This window comes from Filicampus tigris, chromosome 15 (assembly GCF_054856515.1).
Source record: "Filicampus tigris isolate MCC_2025a chromosome 15, RoL_Ftig_1.0, whole genome shotgun sequence".
Classification (NCBI taxonomy): domain Eukaryota; kingdom Metazoa; phylum Chordata; class Actinopteri; order Syngnathiformes; family Syngnathidae; genus Filicampus; species Filicampus tigris.
Genome location: NC_141231.1, coordinates 17,030,541 through 17,050,082, shown reverse-complemented (window position 1 = coordinate 17,050,082; position 19,542 = coordinate 17,030,541). Strand labels below are relative to the sequence as shown.

The following is a 19,542-nucleotide window of genomic DNA, read 5'->3' as shown; positions in this document are numbered from 1 at the left end:
GCTGAGAGCAGATTGACAAAACGGGCCGGTGAGGGCGGGGGGCTAAAATTAAAGCTTCAGAAATCTACATGCAAACAAAAGGAAAGAAAATGGAAAGATTGGAGGAAAGTGAAAAGTAGAGAGGCAAGTATGGGGATGTTAAAGAATGCTAAGAAAGGAGCAGTCCAGTATTTTCTTATCAACCAAGTAGTAAAGGGAAGTATCTTCAGTCAAGGCGCTAATCCGGCTAGCATTAGCATTTTCATGAATCCTGTGTCCGGGATTTGGCAGAGCATGTCACTGGCTCAAATTATACAAAACACACACACAGCAACTGTGTGTGCTTTATACAGCATACACACCCATACCTCGCTCGAAGGGATACAGCAGAATTGAGAACTGCCAGAAGCACTTCCCTTATCTATTTAAGTGGAGCTCATTCCTTCCTTAAAGTGAACAAATTTCCTCTTCATTGCCTTCTAGCCAGTCGCTTAAGAACTTCAACTATGCTAATTTTGTGGTTTAACCATCTTGTACTTCAGACTTCAGAATGCCATCAAGTTTGGCTAAGAACAAAACGGTTCATCTTAAGACAATTGTTATCAACAACTAGGTGAACTTTGCAAGACCCCGTTGAATTTTTGGTGTACATCTGTATAAATGTGCATGCCATTTTTCAACTCGACAGTTCACTTGGGATTTGCACCTACAAAAAATTAGGAATCAGGATTCAAATTAGTCAGTGGGGCATGTTTAGGATTCTTCTGCTATTGCTGAGTACACTAGTGCCATTCTGCTGACTGTAAAAATGTGCCCTATTACTTGGGGAGGGCCTGGGAGTTTTTTTTTTTATTGTCAATACTGTGTGTTTTTCATTGAGAAAATTTTGAGATAAATGTATTTACATGGCAGCTGGTGTTTGTGTTATAAGGCCCTTTTTATTGAGAAGGCTGACCATTCATTTGCAACGCTGGCATCAGCTTCAATTGAACATGTTTGCTGCAAGGAAGAGCTGAAGGATTGGTCTTTTATTGAGTGTTTTTCAGAGATGTGAGTGCTTTGTTCGACGCTACCTTCACAGTGTGCCACATTTGTACTTGGCTCGAACCACTTCAGCTTTGGGTGGTTGATTTCCCTGCTACAAAAATGGACTGCTTTAGTCATTGTGCAAAACTGAGCTGATGTTAATAGCATGATTATGCAATCAACTGTATTGACACTAACATAGGGGTGGGGGTGCTATGCTATACCCTCAGAAATCTGTGTTGCCCCAGTTAAACCCCTCCAGCATTTTATATAAAATTCTAATATATATTTGTAAATTATTTTGCATGCTGCCAATAAGTGGGGATTGAACCATTGCGGCCTGCAGAGTAGTTAGGCGAGTAAACCACTGTCATCATCAATGACTGCCAATGAAATTAGTACAATAAAATCTTGGCATGACACAGTAAGGAGAAATTTTATTGAAGAGAAGGCTGACGGCAGCAAGAAAACAGACCGCTGTTGCAAAGCGGAGACTGTGGAGTAAACCGAGCATCGCCCGCACAGCTCCAGCCCGCAGGGAAAGACCAATGAGCAATGACTGTAACTGTGGTTTAAGTCACAAGCTGCATATTGTATTGGTGAAGCCCACTTAACCCCAACTTATCACCTTCTCAATAGCAACTATAGCTCAAAAAGAAAGAACACAAAAAACGTGTTTCGCATGTAACAGAGCGGGGTCATGTGAATTTCTCATAAAGGGACTATGCAGTCTTTCTCCGCAAAAAACATCAGCCCTGCATTCCCGTTTCAGTTTGGTGACATTTATTTGGCCAATTATTTCCTATATTCTCTGTCTTGCTGGCACGGATCATTGATGCGTGTACAGTATGCAGCAAACCTCCTGAGGGAGTGAATAAAATCAATCATCTGTGGTCAAACAAATGCTTCGGCATCGGGGAAGGGGTTGGCATCTTCGCTGAGATGACACTCCGTATTTCACTCTTTTTGTTCTTTGCCAAAATCTTTGTGGCAAGGATCCTAAGACTGCCCCAAATTGGAAACTAAGCATAGTCGGACTGAATACCGGCAAATGCTACTTCACTAAATGGTAATGTACGGCAGAGTGAGTTCCAAAATGTTCTAAATGTCAGGTTCTACCACTGAATAAGTCTGGTAGTATATCCGAAGAACAAAAGAGAAAACACATTTTTAGCTTCCTTGGGATATTTACCTATACTGGACTCCTCAAAAGAGATTGTGCTCGAGGCTTTCCCCAAAGCGCTGATTGCGGTCACGTTGACTTTGTATGGAAAGATGGAGAAGACCTCTGGAAAACGTACATGGCAGCGATTCTTATGAATGGAATCTTTTTGCACCTCCAGTGAACGCTGGTTATGTCTGTGGAGAGAAAAACGATGGACAGAAATGAGAAACAGAAACATGTTGTAAATATCTCTATGTTTTTGATTACGGCAAGGTCAGCAAAAAATAAAGAATTTGCCAGAAGGGTGAGGATACTGACCAAATGCTGATACTGATGATCAGTCGACTTCCTTATTATCATTTTAATTGGGTATAACGGTTATACGGTATTAATAAGGGGCACTTGCGGTGCTTTGAGAATGGAGAGGATGAACGATTTTCAAAGAAAAAGTGGCAGAGGTGGACTTCTTCTGTCTCCTTCAACTAACAAGTATAATGTACGAATGAGAGAATAGTCTTTACAGCAAGTGTCAAACTCAAGTCCTGCGGAGCACAGCCACCCCACACTGTCATTTTATATTGACTCCAGAAAGTTTGATGCTGTTTTAAATGTTCCCTTGACTTCTGTATTCACGATCCAGGACCTTATTCTCACTCTGCGCTAAAGTAAGATTGCCTTGGTGGAGGTCTTCAGTCAACTTTTGGGGTATTTATTCCATTCTTGACATACATGTACAGGTATGTATCAATAAAAACTAGCATACACATACATTCAAAATGACTTACTGAACATCCACTTCAAATGTTGTGGGGATGTAGGTTGAGTGCTGCTGGTGCCAGCTGCAGTAGAAGCCTTTGGGATATGTGTTGGATCTACAGGAGACGATCGGCTCCCGAGGGGAAACTGCAGTGCAAAAAACAAAGAACCGACCGTGACTATTCCACTCGAAAACAATTCTTATTAATCACATAGAGTTGCTCTCCCATCAATATCATATGCTCACATTTATTTGCACTTGACGACATTGTCAAGGAGCATCCCCTTCCTGAAAAATGCAGATCAGAAAAATGTCCCAACGATTTTTACATCCAATCTAACAAATACAGCACAACCGTGTCTTGAGTGCTGTATACGATGCTCCAGAGCTCGGGCCATTCCGCCATTATGATTGTTGATTACGCAATCAACCAAAAAGTGTACATGCAAATCAAATAGCGTTCAACATTTACGATTACTCTCACAGCTAAAGACATGGAGGAGGGTTGATATGTTGACAGAGTAATAAAAAAGTGGCAAGGGGGGGGGGGTAAAATGGTTAAAAAGTTGGAAAGGAGAGTAGGGAGGCAATATTGTATGTGAATAAAAGAAGGATAGTGCAGTGGGAGCGTAACAGATGAATGAGGGAGGTTGTCCAGAAGAAGCGATGTTATGCCAACTCTGGCCTCCCTCGAGATTAGGCTCTTTTCTTCTCAGCAAGTGAAGCACACACTTGTCTACCCCTCCCTCTTCCTCCCTGCGGCTCTTTGCCCTTTTTCCCAGAGTTATTTCCACTACATATAAAATAAAATACAGTACTAGCCCTGTACAGCAGAGACATGTGAGGGGCGAAAGAAGATAATTATTTGCTTCTATTAATGGATCCATAAGCCGTCTCATCTGTTTTAAGTGCCGGAAAATTCATTTCACACTTAGTGCTTCATTAGTCACAATCAGTAGAGTATGTTGCGCTATATGGATGATATAAGAGCTATTCTCACATTTTTAATATTATAGATTACACATTATGAACACGCGCGCAGTTTAATGAGATCCAATCCAACAATGGCATAAAAATAGTCTTATAAAGAAAATACATATTGAGGTTATTTTGTTAATGTTTATTTGACTGGTTGTGCTGCAAAACTGTACAAAGATGTTGAAATGTTTTTCCCAATCAAAATATAATAAACACATTTTTGTTTAAAACCGAGCAAAATTATCATGGCCAAGCGTGAAAGTGGAGGTTTGGAGATGTTCTCTAGTGACTGAGAGCAAAAGGGAAACACCACCCAGGACTGATCACCAGTCACCAATATGGCAAGTTATGTGAACCACTACACCAACAATAGACCCCATTTGATGAATCCTTTTCTCTTTTTGCCTTTTGACTCATGATTAAACAGTCTCCTGCCCCAAAATAATACTTTTCAAATATGATGCTCTTTCTTTCTTTTATATCCTCAGTGAACTCCGAGGTAGGCTGCAAATAATCGAACAAGCACACTTTTGTTGATTCAGCCTTTGGCAGAGGTCCAGCCACTTCTATTGTAGTCCTCTTTGTCAATGCAGAAGCTTCGATACTACTCTTACAATGGATCACATTCGCTTGTGCATCTGTACCTTGTGTAGTGCCAGTAGCCGTAGTGATATATCCACTGATAACAGAAGCATTTCGTTCTCTGTATGTTCAGCTACATAGTGAGAAGGCGTCCATTTCTCTTCAAGAACTAAAGTATTTACTCATGGAATGCAAGTCCTGGGGAAAAACTGCATGAATCGCTGCATTGGAGGAACATTTCTCTCCCCCGTGGTGAACAGGGATAGCTCACAATGTTTTTCCAGAACAGAGGCATTAAAGGTGTGGCCAGATGAAAAGGTGTTTAATATTGTTCAGAAGAAATGCTTCTGTCATTATAAGGTCTATTGTAGTTCAAGTCCTACCGTCGTCAACTAAGAGCACGTTTGGGAAACGGTGTTCGGGTAGCTTTTGCAGTGACCATGAATCAAGCACAATAAAATGACCTGTAGCCCTGACTTTGGTTTTCAAGTTACCGAGAAACCATTAGGCGGAAGAAGAGAGTAACAAAAAGCAGACAAACATTGAATATTGAGTGCCTCATTGTATTGCGCTACCAAGACTTTATTCAACATTTGTCAGAGCTTATATACGTGCGCTCTCCTTTTCTATGCAAACACAGGTTTTATTGTGGCTCTCTATTATGGCTGCTTATTCAACTATTTATTATATTTCTGTATTATTGCAACTCTTCCATGTTACTAAAACAAATCATTGACATGACTTTTTCTGTATTTACTGGGGCAAAGCATCGACAAAGCACAGGAAAAAAAGTAAGAATACTCTAAGAGCAGAAGCACTCAATGTACAATACTTCATTTTCAAATTTAGAAATAATCATTTATTTTCAAATGATGATACAAAGCACAACTGATGATGGTGGGGGGGTCCCGGTTATTTCTGTTAAGGTTTTTTCTCTGTCACACCCAGTTAGCTGTGTTTAAGCAGTCGCCACGGCAACTAATTAACCTGTCAATAGCATCAACAATGGGGTGTCAGAGAGGACATCTAATCACACGCAATTAATCACAAAGACTAATTGGGGCCATCTTGATCAATTTGTCCCTCATCTGAGAGCTTCAGTCAAAGTGAAAGAAAACAACAGTGTTGGAAACAAAGACACACACGCAAATACACACAAATTGATTGCCAGGGCAGAGCAACGCAAACCCACATAGATTCGGCCTTGCAGGTATTCCTGTAGGCTTTGTCGAATGAGCCCTAATCAATGCAGGCACCTTATTAAGAACTTGGCTAAGCCATATATTTAAAGGCAACAATTAAAGACCACGGCGTCGACAATTCACCAGACATTTGAAAAACACACAAGAAGACACAAGGACAAAATACTGTACAAGAATGTTAAGTGCCACTTGTTGTGAGGTTTGACAGAAACATCCACCCAAGAATTAAAATGGCAAAATTCATCACAATGAATGACATCATCCTGTCAGCACCATGGGGGAGCCAGAAAACTGACAAACCAATGCACCAATCAGTTTTCATCAACACAAGCAATAATTCCTGTGCTACACTGTTGAAAAAAAGACTACAATTCTGCGTACAAGCACAATCACACGGCAAATGTTATACAGGCAGTTTGAAATAATATTGAACGAAATGTCCCCACCGGTCAGATAATAGACGAGTGTGCCTAACTGCACTCATGATTTCTTACCCCCTGCACCTTTAAACATACTGCAGAATGTGCTCTCCATTAGCCTCATGCCGCATGCGACACACACCTGCCGCTCTCTAATTCTTAAGAGGTCCTTTGAGCACTGCTCTGTCTCATTCAAAAGTCACCATGAAATGGCACTTGGTGAAATAGCCGCTCGTTTCAAGATTCAAATCGATTGTGTTGACGTGCGAGTATGCTTTTGGAAGAGACGGTGGAATGAGCGACAGATGCAATGAGACAGGAATCTCGTTCACAAGTGACTGAGTGCGTGAGGCGTCCAGAATGCTGCTGAACATTACGTCTGACCTCAATTCCAATAGATGGCTTTTAAAGTTGCGATGTACTTGAGATACTTATTTTCATTAAATTCCTAATAGAATCGTGTTGTAGATCAATACACCTCCATTCTTTGTGTTTAATTTCAAATGGAAAGCAATCTGTATGTTTCTTTCAAGTAGAAAGGCAAATTTGGTCCTTTGAATTACATTTGGTCCCGCTGCAAGCAAATGTCTTCTCTCTGTGTTGAATCTTTATCTTGTGATGTCTTTCCAAAAGATAAACGCTGTATTGGTCGATTTCAAATCATTTGTGTTGGCCTCTATTTCACATAAATAGAATTTTTTTCCCCTTTTGTCTTTTGAATAGAGTAGACGCGTCACACAAATATTTAGGTTTTCTCTAAAAGGGTCAAATCTGACTGATGCTCAGCTGCAGTGCTTTAGTGTTAGCTTTAGTGTCGTTGCTTCTCTCTCCTTCTGTTTATGCATGTCTTTATTACATTTTACCCAAACATTTATTTGTGAAGTACAAATAGTCAGACTGTCACTTCAGCCTAAACTAAACTTTCCATCCAGAAGTTTGGATTTCGTAACACTGGCTTTTGACAAAATCAGCCTAACCAATATGGCCCAGTTAAATATGCTGTTCGTTAGTGTGATGAACGCACGGTCATGCCAATCCTCCACCCATCCCAAAATGTAATAGATCATATTAGAAATCCCAATTGTAAGAGCTGTATCCATTTAGAGTTTGAGCTGCTGAGAGGCAAAACTCATTTCGACAGATGGCTTTGGTCTCCGTTTGATTCCAATCCAACGCCTATGCTGGGCCCACTGCAATTTAGATTAGCTAAGTCATGTGTCATTGGAGAAACAATGATGTAAATAAAGCAAAAAAAATAAATAAATAAAAGGAGAGAGTGAGACACTGTGGTGCCTTTTTGTCCAGACCAGCTGGCGTGACAAAAGGTAGTATAATTGTTGTGAAATATTTTCATCCCTCCCCTGGAGATCCAACTATTTTTGGGTGGTTATGCAAGTTAATAATGCAAAAAAAAAAAAAATACAATGAAATACCTTAAGGTTGTACCATTCAGAATTGAACCGCCGCAGTGCATGACGTGAGAAAAGATGTCAGCAAATCATGTGAGACCTCATCTCACTTCAGCGAGTATCAAATGACTACCGCTGTTGAAGTCATGCTTCACGCTTTCCTCTTTATGTGATATTTATTTTGAAAAGAAGAGGCTGTTAAGAGAAGGAGAACCTGAGAAGAGCCAAACAATATACATCCAGTCCATACATTCCTTTATTTCCTATGGACACGATTATTTCAAAAGGTTGCCCTCTTCAAGAATCTTGTTTTACTTTGCTGTCTGCTGCCATCGCAAACGGGATACTGTTCCCAAATGCCTTAAATAATGAAAGTTAAACAAGTGTTTAACCTTCCACTGCATACAGTAGTATGAATAAGTATCAGCCTGCACCAATGACTATACAGTACCACATTTTTCAGACGATAAGACGCAAATTCTTTGATTTTCTCAAAAATCGACCGTGTGCCTTCTAATCCAGTGCACTTTATGTATGGATGTCGGCTTTTCAGTTCGTTGTCTTTAATTCATATCTTCAGGTCTTATCTTAAACCTATATGAAATGAAAATCTAAACACCTGTATCTGTCTTTGTATTTACTGCTTATCTATTTCATGGATAATAATTGCTGAATCCAAAAATCAAATTGCGATTTCTCTCTGTTGATATCAATCTTGTATAAGGCGCTGCAGCGGACTGCATTGTTACATCAAAGCAAGAACGCCCTGTGTTTGAACTTTTGCTTGTTCTGTTCAGTGTACGGACAAGTTGCCTCCAAGTGTTTCTTATTTACAGACCCGAAAGTTGCAAGTGATCCTTTCAGAAGGAACCAAATTGCCCGTAGGTGTGAATGTGCATGAGAATGTTCTGTACAGACTCCACCTCTCACCCAAAGGCAAGCGGCGCTGACTATCTTTTTATCTGCAAGCCTTCACAGGGTAAGCAGTGGTTGCCCTCTTTTGTATACTTAAAAATCCCTTCCATGTCCTGAGCAATCATGCAAAGAACTTTAATGTATGCATATGCACAGTGACTGCACTCTTTTCTTTGTTCTTTCTTTCTGTCTTTCTTTTTAACTTTGAGGCTTTTATCTTTCCATGATAATAGTATCAGGAGCATAGCCTCTCCGTTTTTCCAGGTCTGAACCTTACCAGAGTGAGAGCTGACAAGGGACACACACACCCACACACGCACGCACACACACACACACAACTCAAAACAATGATGCCCAGACATTCGTGGAATGTCTTGAGGGCGATTGGAAACAGTTGTGTGAGAGATGATTGAATGAAAGAAGGATGAATACCTTTCAAAAGCATCAGGAGATGATAAGTGACACTGGGAGACAGAGGTGAAGAAAATGTCATGTGGAAAAGGGGAACATTTCATCTGAATTGCTTTACTTATATGGCAATGGACCAATGGGCACACTTTTTCAATATCGAATAATGATGCCCAACTGAAGAAAACGTACGGTGTGCTCCATGGTGTAATACACTGTTAAAAACCGAAAGGAGGTAAACTTTATCAAGGAGATGCAGAGGTTTGCATCAGCAAGATCTTGAGGTCAGATGCCAGTGTACCTCCAGTCTTATTTTACCCTACAGCGCCTCTCGCACTCCTACCCAAAACGCATGCTCACTTAGACTCAAAGCTCAGATATAACAGCTTATGTTTCACAGGAAATAAAACAATTCTCAGGCCAGACAAGTAAACACAATCCCACCAAGTGTTTCCAACAAAATTATTTTAGACATTCCCACTGATTTCTCTACTCACACGAAAACCATTGAGCGAAGGTTGTTGATGCTATGGGATGACCGCAAATGTATTTTGGTCTATTGTATAGTTTGACATTCTATTGGTATTGGGATTTAATAACATTTATGATGCACATCTATGCACTATAGACATATTTTTGACTTGAAATAGATGCTTTAGACAGAATTGTCTGTGGGTCAGCGTACAAAGTGCGGCACATCATTTATGGAGTGCTTTCCAAAAGCACTTGCCATTGCTTTTAATATGGTCATGCTTGCCACACATTTTCAGTTTGTCAGCTTAACTATTTACAATTCGTACTCTTTGTTTTGATACAGCAGACCAACTACAATGGAATCATATTATTTCCATGATTTCTTATGAAGAAAATGACGTTTGAAGGTCAAACGGCATCCTGGAATGATATCATCTCTGTAGGTCAACTGTTATACTTTAAGTTGAGTGTGATTTAATGCTAAATTCTACAGAGAACACTTTAAGTTTGAACACAAAAAATTGCCAGGAAATGAAACCGCAAACTTTAAATTCCACAATGCTAAACCTTCCATTTCATACTGAAAATATACTTAACTGGCCTCAGTCGGCTGCAGGAACTAGTAGCATTGAATCTAGGAGCTTAGAGGCCACGCATTCCTTTGTTGTTACTTCATTCTTGCCATATTTGTGTTATTATTTATCTTGACAGCACAGTGAGGATTGCCAAGAGAGTTGGGAAAGAACTCATCGCCACTCGTGAATGATTTGCTCATTTAAAAGTAATCTTCTTAACAAAACCAGGATTTGAACTTTTCGAGGCTACAGCCGCACTTGTCTGGACCTTTTTCCACACTTTATTTCAAACCTTTGTTGTTGCTGTATGGCTGCCACAATAAAAGCCCTGATATAATTCATGACAATAAAAAGTACTGGGGAAAAACTACTCTCAGAAGTATGTTTTGTTTTATTTCATTATTATTGTTTGAAAGCAATGGAGAAATGACAATTTGGACTTGAAGAATCAAATGGTTTTATGCCGCCTCAGAGCCGGGTTTGATTAAGGATTAATTGTTCATGTCAGCAACGTTGCACTTTTAAAGTGACTTTCAGTTGGGACAATGTCAATTAAATCAATCTTGGAGGACCTTAACAAATAAAGTCATCAGCAGTCATCATACCGACAGAGATCATTTATTTCCCTCTAGTCTTCCCGCATTATCTCACAGAAATGATGTGATGAATGATTGCCAATGCTAATAGGTGGGGAAATCCATAAAAGGGTGTTGGAGAAAATGTGCATTGCATTAATTCATGTACTGGGTCCTATTATATTTCTCTTTCAAGACTAACACAATGACATATCAACTTAATCCAGTCAACTTTGTGAATTGAACTAAAGTACAATGTCAAGACATTGTCTGCATACAGTTACAAAAAGTTGAATTATAATAAAACTACCGGTCAGTGCGATGCATTGTGGTATAAGGGCATTATAGTCCTCTTTTTCTGCTGTTCTTATTCCCTTGCCAACCCAATATATTATATATATATATATATATCCCTAACCCTAATAATCTTTAGATTTGAGTAAATTAGTAACAGTAATATAGGTAACATATACATTTATATATAAGTAGAGGTGGGCATTCCGTCAGATTGACGGACCGGTACGTCAGTCCATCGCTGACGGACGCCCGTTTTGCTGATGATTGACGGGCCACCTTTTAAAATAGACGGACTGATGAATGATGGAAGTGGTTTTTCATCCGCCAACGTAATTGTCACTAACCGCGACCGTCACTGATGTCAGCCTGTCACTGATGGACCATTAGCTCATTTTTCAGACGTTTTTTTGAGAAACCAACTGACTTCTGAGTGACTAACTGACAGATTTCAAGGACGGACCGACGATTACAATTCAGTTCGTCACGAAAAATGACGGACTGACAAATGACGGACGGGTACCCTGGCTGCCGATGGATGACGAATGACGGACCAGCAAAATTTAGTAAAATTCCCAGCCCTGTATGTAAGTATATAAGTGATATAGGCACAAGTTATTTATTGTTTTTGGCATTTTTGTAACCAAATGTTATTCTTCAGCTAAATATACTCCGTATTCTTTTCGAACACAGTTTGGCTCAACTGATGCAACCCCGATCTAAGCCTCATATATGGCCATTTTTTTTTTCTGACAGAGTTAGAAGTTTGATAGATCCAAATAGTTGGGAAGTAAGTCTCAAACTCAAGAAGCCCAAAGTGTCATCATGAGACAATCCCGCTGGGATTACTCAGCAGTAGGCATAATTTCACGGTGCGAAATTGAAATTGACCGATATTAACTCTATCCAGTTGAGGTGCTTTTTATTCAGTGTGAGGCGCAACTCTACGCCGGGACATTAGCCTGAGGTCTTGTCACTGCTAAGGCTATTGCTGTTTAGCTGTATAGTGTCGATGACAGTGAAATGAGTGACAGCACGGGATTGACCAATCTCAGATGTCAAGCTGTCAATCGCCCATGTGCCTAACCGCTCCCTCTTAGAGGGAGATAGATGACACACGCAGGTATAGCAACTGATTCCCTGGTGCCTAAACAGCTGACTCCCTTAAATTTGACTGTCACATCTGAAGCGAGGCAGACAGCGAGAGCTGAGAGAAAGCGCGGCATCCGAAGTGTCTCACCCGTTAAGCTTGAGGCCATCATTGTGAATTCAACCAGCTGCTTTGTGCAGGAGCACTATGTGCTTGTCTTTTTACATACACCATGTTCACTTTACGGCGTTATGAAAGGTGTCACATCACTGGGGGAGGCACAAAGGCTTGTTTCACACGCGCTGAAACCTTTCGATGCACATATATTGGGATAGCGAAAAGCCAGGTAGGCACACAGAGTGATTGTCGGAAAGACTGCAGTAACTAAAATAGAGACTGCGGTTGATCGAGCCCCTTAAATCTTTAAATCTTGAGACATCGGCAGTGACTGTAATGTACTGGAACTTGAAGTGGGTGGTCTTTGAGTTAACCGGTTTAAATCAAGTCCTCAATTTGCCACTGGCTTTGACACATTAAGGCTGAGAGCGTATAACCGTGTTTCTACCTTTAAAGCTGGGCGAGCGTATACGTCATTTTCTTTTTTTTTTTTTTTAAACCCAATTCTCAGTCTCTTATCCAGTGAAATGCATAAGAATATTAAACGTGGCAGTGTCGCGAGCCGTCGAATGATGTCCGGAATTTTATCAGCAGTAACGGCCGACCACAGCCGATCGCGCGAACTCTGAAATAAGTGACGGCGGTGAAAAAGACGAGGCGCTTGTGGACTTTGAAGCAGTCGAACATGATATATGGTTAAGATATATGGTTGTAGACAATGACGATATCAACGTCTTTGTAGCAGAATAAAGGAATGGTAATCACCACTCATTTAAAAAAAAAAATTACAAATATTGCTCCTCTTGCACTGATTAAAAAAAAAAAAGGTACTTTTACATCTTTGATTGAAACAGTAAAGATGAATAAACTCGGCCCTTTTTGAAAGCCACTTGTCTAAGCTTTCTAATTCTTTTGGAATCACAGCATGTTTCTATCTGCTACAGGGGCTGAGATATCAATTATTTTGTAGGTGTTGAATTTCCCGGAAAAGGAGACAATTGCATTTGTTTCGGAAAAAAGTTCTTGCTCATATCTTTTCCAAGACAAACACTCATACTGTACTCAATTTTATTTTTATATGAGTCACTTCAAATTAATCTTACTACAATAAAATTGTATTTTATCAAGGGCATGTTGTAATCTTACGAGATAGAGAGATCAAATTGTATATTTTCAGAATAATGGTTATCACCCCAAAAACAAAGAAGGGGTGTGAAGCGTGCAAGGAGTTGGGCTTTTTTTTTTTTTTTTTTTTTTTTTTAATATATGTATGTCAGAGATTAGAAGCAAAGAGCAAGGAAGAGAAAAAGGGGGCTAAATGACAGCCATTGTTCCCTCTTCTTGCTGCCATTCACGGTAATGCTATTCATTAGGCTAATTTGACAGGATGGTCCAAACGCACACAGATGCACACACGCAAACTTAGTGCTCTAATGCACATATACGCACTTTGCGCCCCCCCCCCACCCCCGCCCATTACTCCATCTCACCCCGCACCCCGCCCTGTTGCATTCCAAAGGGCAGTGTCAATGACAAGGAACCACCACATTACATGGCTGTTTGTTCACTTTACACGCTTGCCTTCAGTACTATTAGGAACATTCCGTGAAGGTGTGTGTGCGTGTTTGATTGAAGCTATTTTGTTTAAACACAAGATTGCTGCAAATACAAAACTGCATAATGTTGGGACGAGAGGTTTTAAATTTGTTTTTTTAGAAATAGAATCTATTTTGGCATTAGGGTTACCAAAAACAACAAACAGACCCCCCAAAAAAATACAAAAGTCATTTCACAATATTTTGATATATAATTTTCAAATATTAGCCTATTTTGACCAAATGACAGTTCAGACAGTTGCATCTAGATTCCCGCGGTAATTTTGAGATTCATTTGTCAAATTGAAATTAACTACAACTTAATTCTCATAGCAGCATGACTGGGAAGATACTTTTTTTTTTGGCTGCAGATTTTTCTTTGTTTTTGCTTATGCACTGCAAACCTGCAGACCATTTTGGGAAAGCAAGTGGATACACAGAACGGTTTTAATTTGTGTATTGTCGGCACATTTCTGATATTTTGATTTCATTCACATCAAATGAATAAAATCTGTATGTACACAATCCACTTGTTTTGATAAGATGATGGGCCACTTGAACACATTCATGTTTGCAGATGTCTCTCTTCAATTCAGAGTAAACTACAAGTTTTTAAGTGAGCAGGGCAATCAGTTTTGAGATGATGTGGCATGCAGTGCTGTGAAAAGCTGTGTGTCTGTGTGCGTGGAGACAGAGAGAGACTGTCCTGAAGGAAAATTGCCATCTCTCTTTAGAATAGGTAACAGTGAAATGTAATTGGGCTGAAAATTGAAAAGTGGAGCCATCTCAAAGCCAAGTTGGTGCACTGCACGCCAGTGAGTATGAACGTGCGCGCGTGTGTGTGTGCGTCTGTGTGTTGTGCACCTGTGTTTGTTTGCATATTAAAATTTGAGTGGGATGCCAGTGTAATCCTTGCACAGCCGGACCCCCTGGGATAACAGTATTTACTGCTGAGTGGGAGAGCCACAGAGGATACCAGACGCACACACGCACGCACGCACGCACACGCACGCACGCACCGAGCCCAATGCCAGCTACCTGAGAGGAAAAAGCAGAGTGAGAATGAGGACATGCTAAGTCTCGCTACAATCACACGGATGGAAAACTAGAAAGCTCTCGTGAGTGTCTCCTGAGCATCACTCACAATATTTGAGTTTATTCCCTTCATATAAATCAAATTTTACATTTCCTGCTACTTTTATGACCATATTCCCATTGGATTATTATGATCTACTATGTAACATTTACCGTTGTATAATGTCTGAAACAACCGAGTTAAAGGGACTGAATAAAAATATTGACAAGTGAAGGCATTTTTTACACACCTTACATGTGGAACTCTTTAGTAGCTGAAGATTTAAACTGAAGAAAATTGAGTTACTTAATTTGAAGATGTACATCCGTTGCACATGATTCAAATGTGTTAAAGAAATATACAAAATGAGATTTTCTTTTTTTTTGGGGGGGGGGACAACGTCAGTTGACCACATTTTAATCAACTGAAAATCAAGCATTTTTTTTGTTCAGTCTGCAAAAGGTTAATTACTGTATGACATTCAAAATGAATTTATTCTGGCAACCTGAAGTCTTGGGCCACTACTAACTTCTTGGCCTCTTTCATAACAGCAATTTTCACATGGTAAAACCAATTAGCAACCATATTAATTGGGATTGTCAGTTTAGCTTTTGGAGAGGCAAGTGCCCACAACTTTACTTTGTTTTGTCAGGTGTTGGACATGGGGATGTAACGATTTATTACGAGAATTGTTTTAAAATCGATTTAAAACGCTTAAAATATGCATCAATGTAAAAAAATAAAACAATTAATAGACATTTTGATCACAAAATTATTTTAATTGATAACAGCCAAATCTATTGTACATTTATTGATTATTATGTTTAGTTCTGGCACGAACAAAACACCGATAAGACACATGGTTAAACAGTCAAAATTATTAGTTAATTTTCAAGTTGTTGTAAAGTTACAAAAAGCTACTGTTTGTAATAAGGAGAAAATGCAAATGTTAAAATAAAAACCTTTTGGTTATAAAATGTGTCATTCATTTAAAAAAAACAAATTAAAAAAAAAATTTGAATCGAACTCGGGAACTGAAAATCAAAAATCAAATCAAAATGAATTGTAGTTTTTGCTCTGCATGTGTGCATTTTAGACTGTAGTTTAATTGATCATGCACTGATTTAGGCACATTGGATTGCAGGAAAGATATTGAGTCTTACCACAAAAAAAACATATTTTATAGTTTTCTGTTTATTAATCCATAAAAAGAAAATCGTTTTTTCAAGCAACCATGCAAGATGTCAGTATTTATTTAAACTAATTGCAGTGCATCTGGCAAGAAATCCGACCTACTAATTGTATTGTAAACAGACTCTTGTCCGAATTGGTTTATCTCCAACAACCACCCTCCCTCAGCATCTCTTCTGTTGACAAGGCGTCAGTTGAGGAGATGGCAGAATACAGTGTGAGGTTTCAAGGATGCAAGTCAAACGTCAGCGAGCAAGGTTGCAGATGAGGCAACATGCGGCGTGGTTTACACTGTCCACCGCACTGTTTTCCCCATCAGCCATCTGTGTTTGGGTCCCTCTTATGTGTATTGTTTCTTTTGCAACAGGACTGCGAAGGTTCGCGGCCTTCGTGCATTTTACATGATGCAACCCAAAAAGAGGTTCCACTGAGTCAACGACGGTATTTGAGGCTTGGCAAAGCTTCCCTCTGACTCACTGCCGGAAATAAAAGAAAAATGTGGAACAGGAGGGAAGCTTCCTGTTCATGTTGCGTTTGTGTTTCATTGGTAAACAACGCCATGACGACCGATGGCTCTGAGGCTTCCTTAACACTTAAAATACAGATGCATTTTAATATGATAACATTTGCACAACCTTTCTTTTAGTGGAAACAGACAAGCTTGAGGAACTAGGGAAATTCTGCGGACCAGTGTCTAACACCATCTTGCATCTCGGACATCAACCAGTAAATCAAGTAGGTTGTTAATTCAGCTACAGTATAATATCCAGAGGTTGGAATTTTGGTCATTCGCCAGTACGCCATTTTTCGTGACAAACCGAATTGTAATCATCAGTTGGTCAGTCCGTCAATTAAGTCCGTCGGAAGTCCGTCAGTCGGTCCCCCCAAAAAACGTCAGCAAAACGGGCATCGATCAGTTCGTCACCAATGGTCCAAAATCCACTTCCGTCAGTGCTTAGTCCGCCATTTTTAAAGGGTGTCCCGTCATCCGTCAGTCGTCAGGAAAACGGGTATCGTCAGTCCGTCACGGACGGATGCGGTTAGTGACGATTAAACTGACGGTCGAAAATCCACTTCTGTCATTTTTAAAAAGTGTCAGGTCAATCGTCAGCGAAATGGGCGCCCGACAACATTCTCTTGACCTAAGGTACCCCTTTTGGGGTCTAAAATATTCAAAAGGGTAGAATCAATGTTTTTTTCCCCAGATATGTCAAAATTCCCATTTGAAAATTCATCCATCCATCCATTTTCCTACATTCACATTATTTAGACATACTGTATTAGCAAAAAGTGCCGTGATACAGAATAAACCAGAGTAGCTAAAATGAACACTGTGCTTGTAATATTGTGCACACAAAATAGGCAACATGCCGTATATGGCCTTGTGCGTCCAACATTTTAACACCAGTGTGCATCATAGTAAAATCACATTTTGTCTTCTTCAGCAGAGCAACACATTTCCAACTTTGACTCGTATCTGAACATCGTTATTACAAGCATTACTCGTCTTGTTGCTTTTCGATCGCCCCGTGGCATCTTCCTCTTGACCAACATGAAACACAATCACTCAGTTTGTTTAAAAACTCAAAGAGCTTGAGTTTGGGTTTCTCGCTTCTCATCTCACCTTCTACAGTATTTGTTTTCTCCTTTCTCGGACAAAGGCTTGATGTGCGTGTTAGTGTGTGTGTGTGTGCCTGTGGTCTTTGTCAGATAAGAGAGACACACAAGCAGTGACAGATTCATCAATCAGTGTGTCTGATAGACAACCCTCTCTAAGGAGAGGTCACTGCCTGTGTGCGAGTGCGTGTGTGTGTGTGTGTGGTCTTGGGTAACATTGCACTTTAGCCAAAATCTAAATGTGATTCTTTTCCCTCCCTTGGTATCACATTTTTTCCTCTCCATCTCTTTCCTTGCATTACACTCCCAGTCCTCGGAGGACATGGACTTTGGAGCGGAGAGTCGCGGTTCAAGTCCCGCTGCAGACAAAATGCGCAGCAAATGGTAACTAATCGTTGCTAGTTGCTAGAAATGCTAGTCGGCTTTCTGGCCACTGTGGATGTGCCCTTGAGCACAGTACTAGCCCCACTTTTCCCTGTGAGGGATTATAACCACTATAATAACAATTTTCCATATTCTTGATTTTTTACTTAACTCCTACCTACATTCTCTGTGAGCACATCAAGTGAGGTTTTGAAGGAAAAGCAAAGAGTTTCAGAATCAAGATCTCAGGCAAGTCATTTAAAAGTCACAGTAATTTATTGTAATGTATTCACCCGCGCTGTCATATAAACGACGACACGGGTGCATCGGTGCGCCGTTGCCGCTGCTGTCATCAGTTCCCCCGAGGATCAAAATTGTTCTCAAACAGCCAACAAGGAAGTGCTCCCTAGCAACAGGCATCACTGAAGGAAGTGATGAGGAAATTGACCTCGAATTTCTTGTCCAATTGACCCCCTTAATTGTTCAGATCCCACAATGCATTTTTCTCATTCACAGCTGACTTTGTTATGGGAACATGTTCCTTTATTGTTCATGAAAGATGACGCTTTCGGACAGGGAATGCATCAGTGCATTGTTTGTATCCAGAGTAACGCTGCGTAGCGTAGCATCAGACTAAAATATTTTGTTTTCGTTAACTAGTTTCTATAGATCGCTGATTCTCAACCAGTGTGCCGGCACATTGCTGTGCCGTGAAAGATCATCAGGTGTTTCGGTGTGTTTTGATTAAAAAATATAGATTTTGTAATACAAAAACAGTTTTGTTCAATTGTCTATTCCAACCTTATATAGTAAGAGGAAAAACAATCAAATGTTCTTCCGCAATGTACATAATAACCCTGTATAGACACTTTTTTGTAAATCGCTTAGTGGTGCGTCGTGAGATTTTTTCCGATGTGAAATATGTAGCTTGGCTCTATAAAGGTTGAAAAACACTGCTCTAGATGATTACATTCAGGCCATGTTTTTTTTTGTTTTTGTTTGTTTTGTTGGCTTTTGTTCTGCTATTAAAAACATACAAATGACTTGAAAGGATACTTTTTATCTGAAATGTCTTTAAAAATAACCCTTCGTTGGGCGTCCTGGATGGATAAATAACCTTTCCAAGGACAATTTCCCATTCCCAAAGGGCATTGCAAACAAAGACTGTGCTGAGAGACTAAGTAACAATTTAGGAGACACCTCATGTACAAACCAGCGTATTTCGCTTCTGTTACCTAGTCATGTTTTATGAAACTAGAGATGAAATATTGTTTACCGCATGTACAGTTTTGGGTCTCTATATTCCAAACCTGAATCATTCACAAGTATATCAACTTGAGATTTTATTCCGCAGATCTTGTCTGATTTTGACTTTGTGTCACCCATTCTCCAAGTTCTCCCTCCCGCTGCTTTGCTGTCTCTCCCTCTCAGTCAGTCCCACATTCCAGGCAAGCTTGGCTTCTTTGTCCTGAATGACATCACAGACAGAAGGCCGTGACAGGAAAGACAGGAGGAATGCAGGCCAAAGAGGTATAGAGAGCATAAAAGATGGTGAGAATAACCAGATGATGGAGAGAAAGTCTGTGAAGGAAGGAGAAAACGTGAAAGAGAAAGGACAAAAAAGAGCAAGAGCGACGGAGAAAGAATTCTATTTATTCAGCAGGGCATGAATGGACTTCACAGAGGACTCCCCCCCCCCCACCAAACGCACACACACACACACACACACTTCCCAC

General features: G+C 40.0%; 1 protein-coding gene across 8 annotated transcripts in view; it reads right to left on the bottom strand.

The window, feature by feature from the left end:
- The window catches only part of cntfr (ciliary neurotrophic factor receptor), a 282,361-nt gene that overhangs the window by 25,726 nt on the left and 237,093 nt on the right, over positions 1-19,542 (bottom strand). For all 8 annotated transcript variants that reach the window (XM_086054349.1, XM_086054347.1, XM_086054348.1 and 5 more), the window contains 2 exons: positions 2,956-3,073; positions 2,198-2,364 (listed from right to left, as the gene is read on the bottom strand). In XM_086054349.1, coding sequence (XP_085910475.1) covers positions 2,198-2,364; positions 2,956-3,073 — 285 coding nt within the window. The remainder of the gene's footprint in view (positions 1-2,197; positions 2,365-2,955; positions 3,074-19,542) is intronic.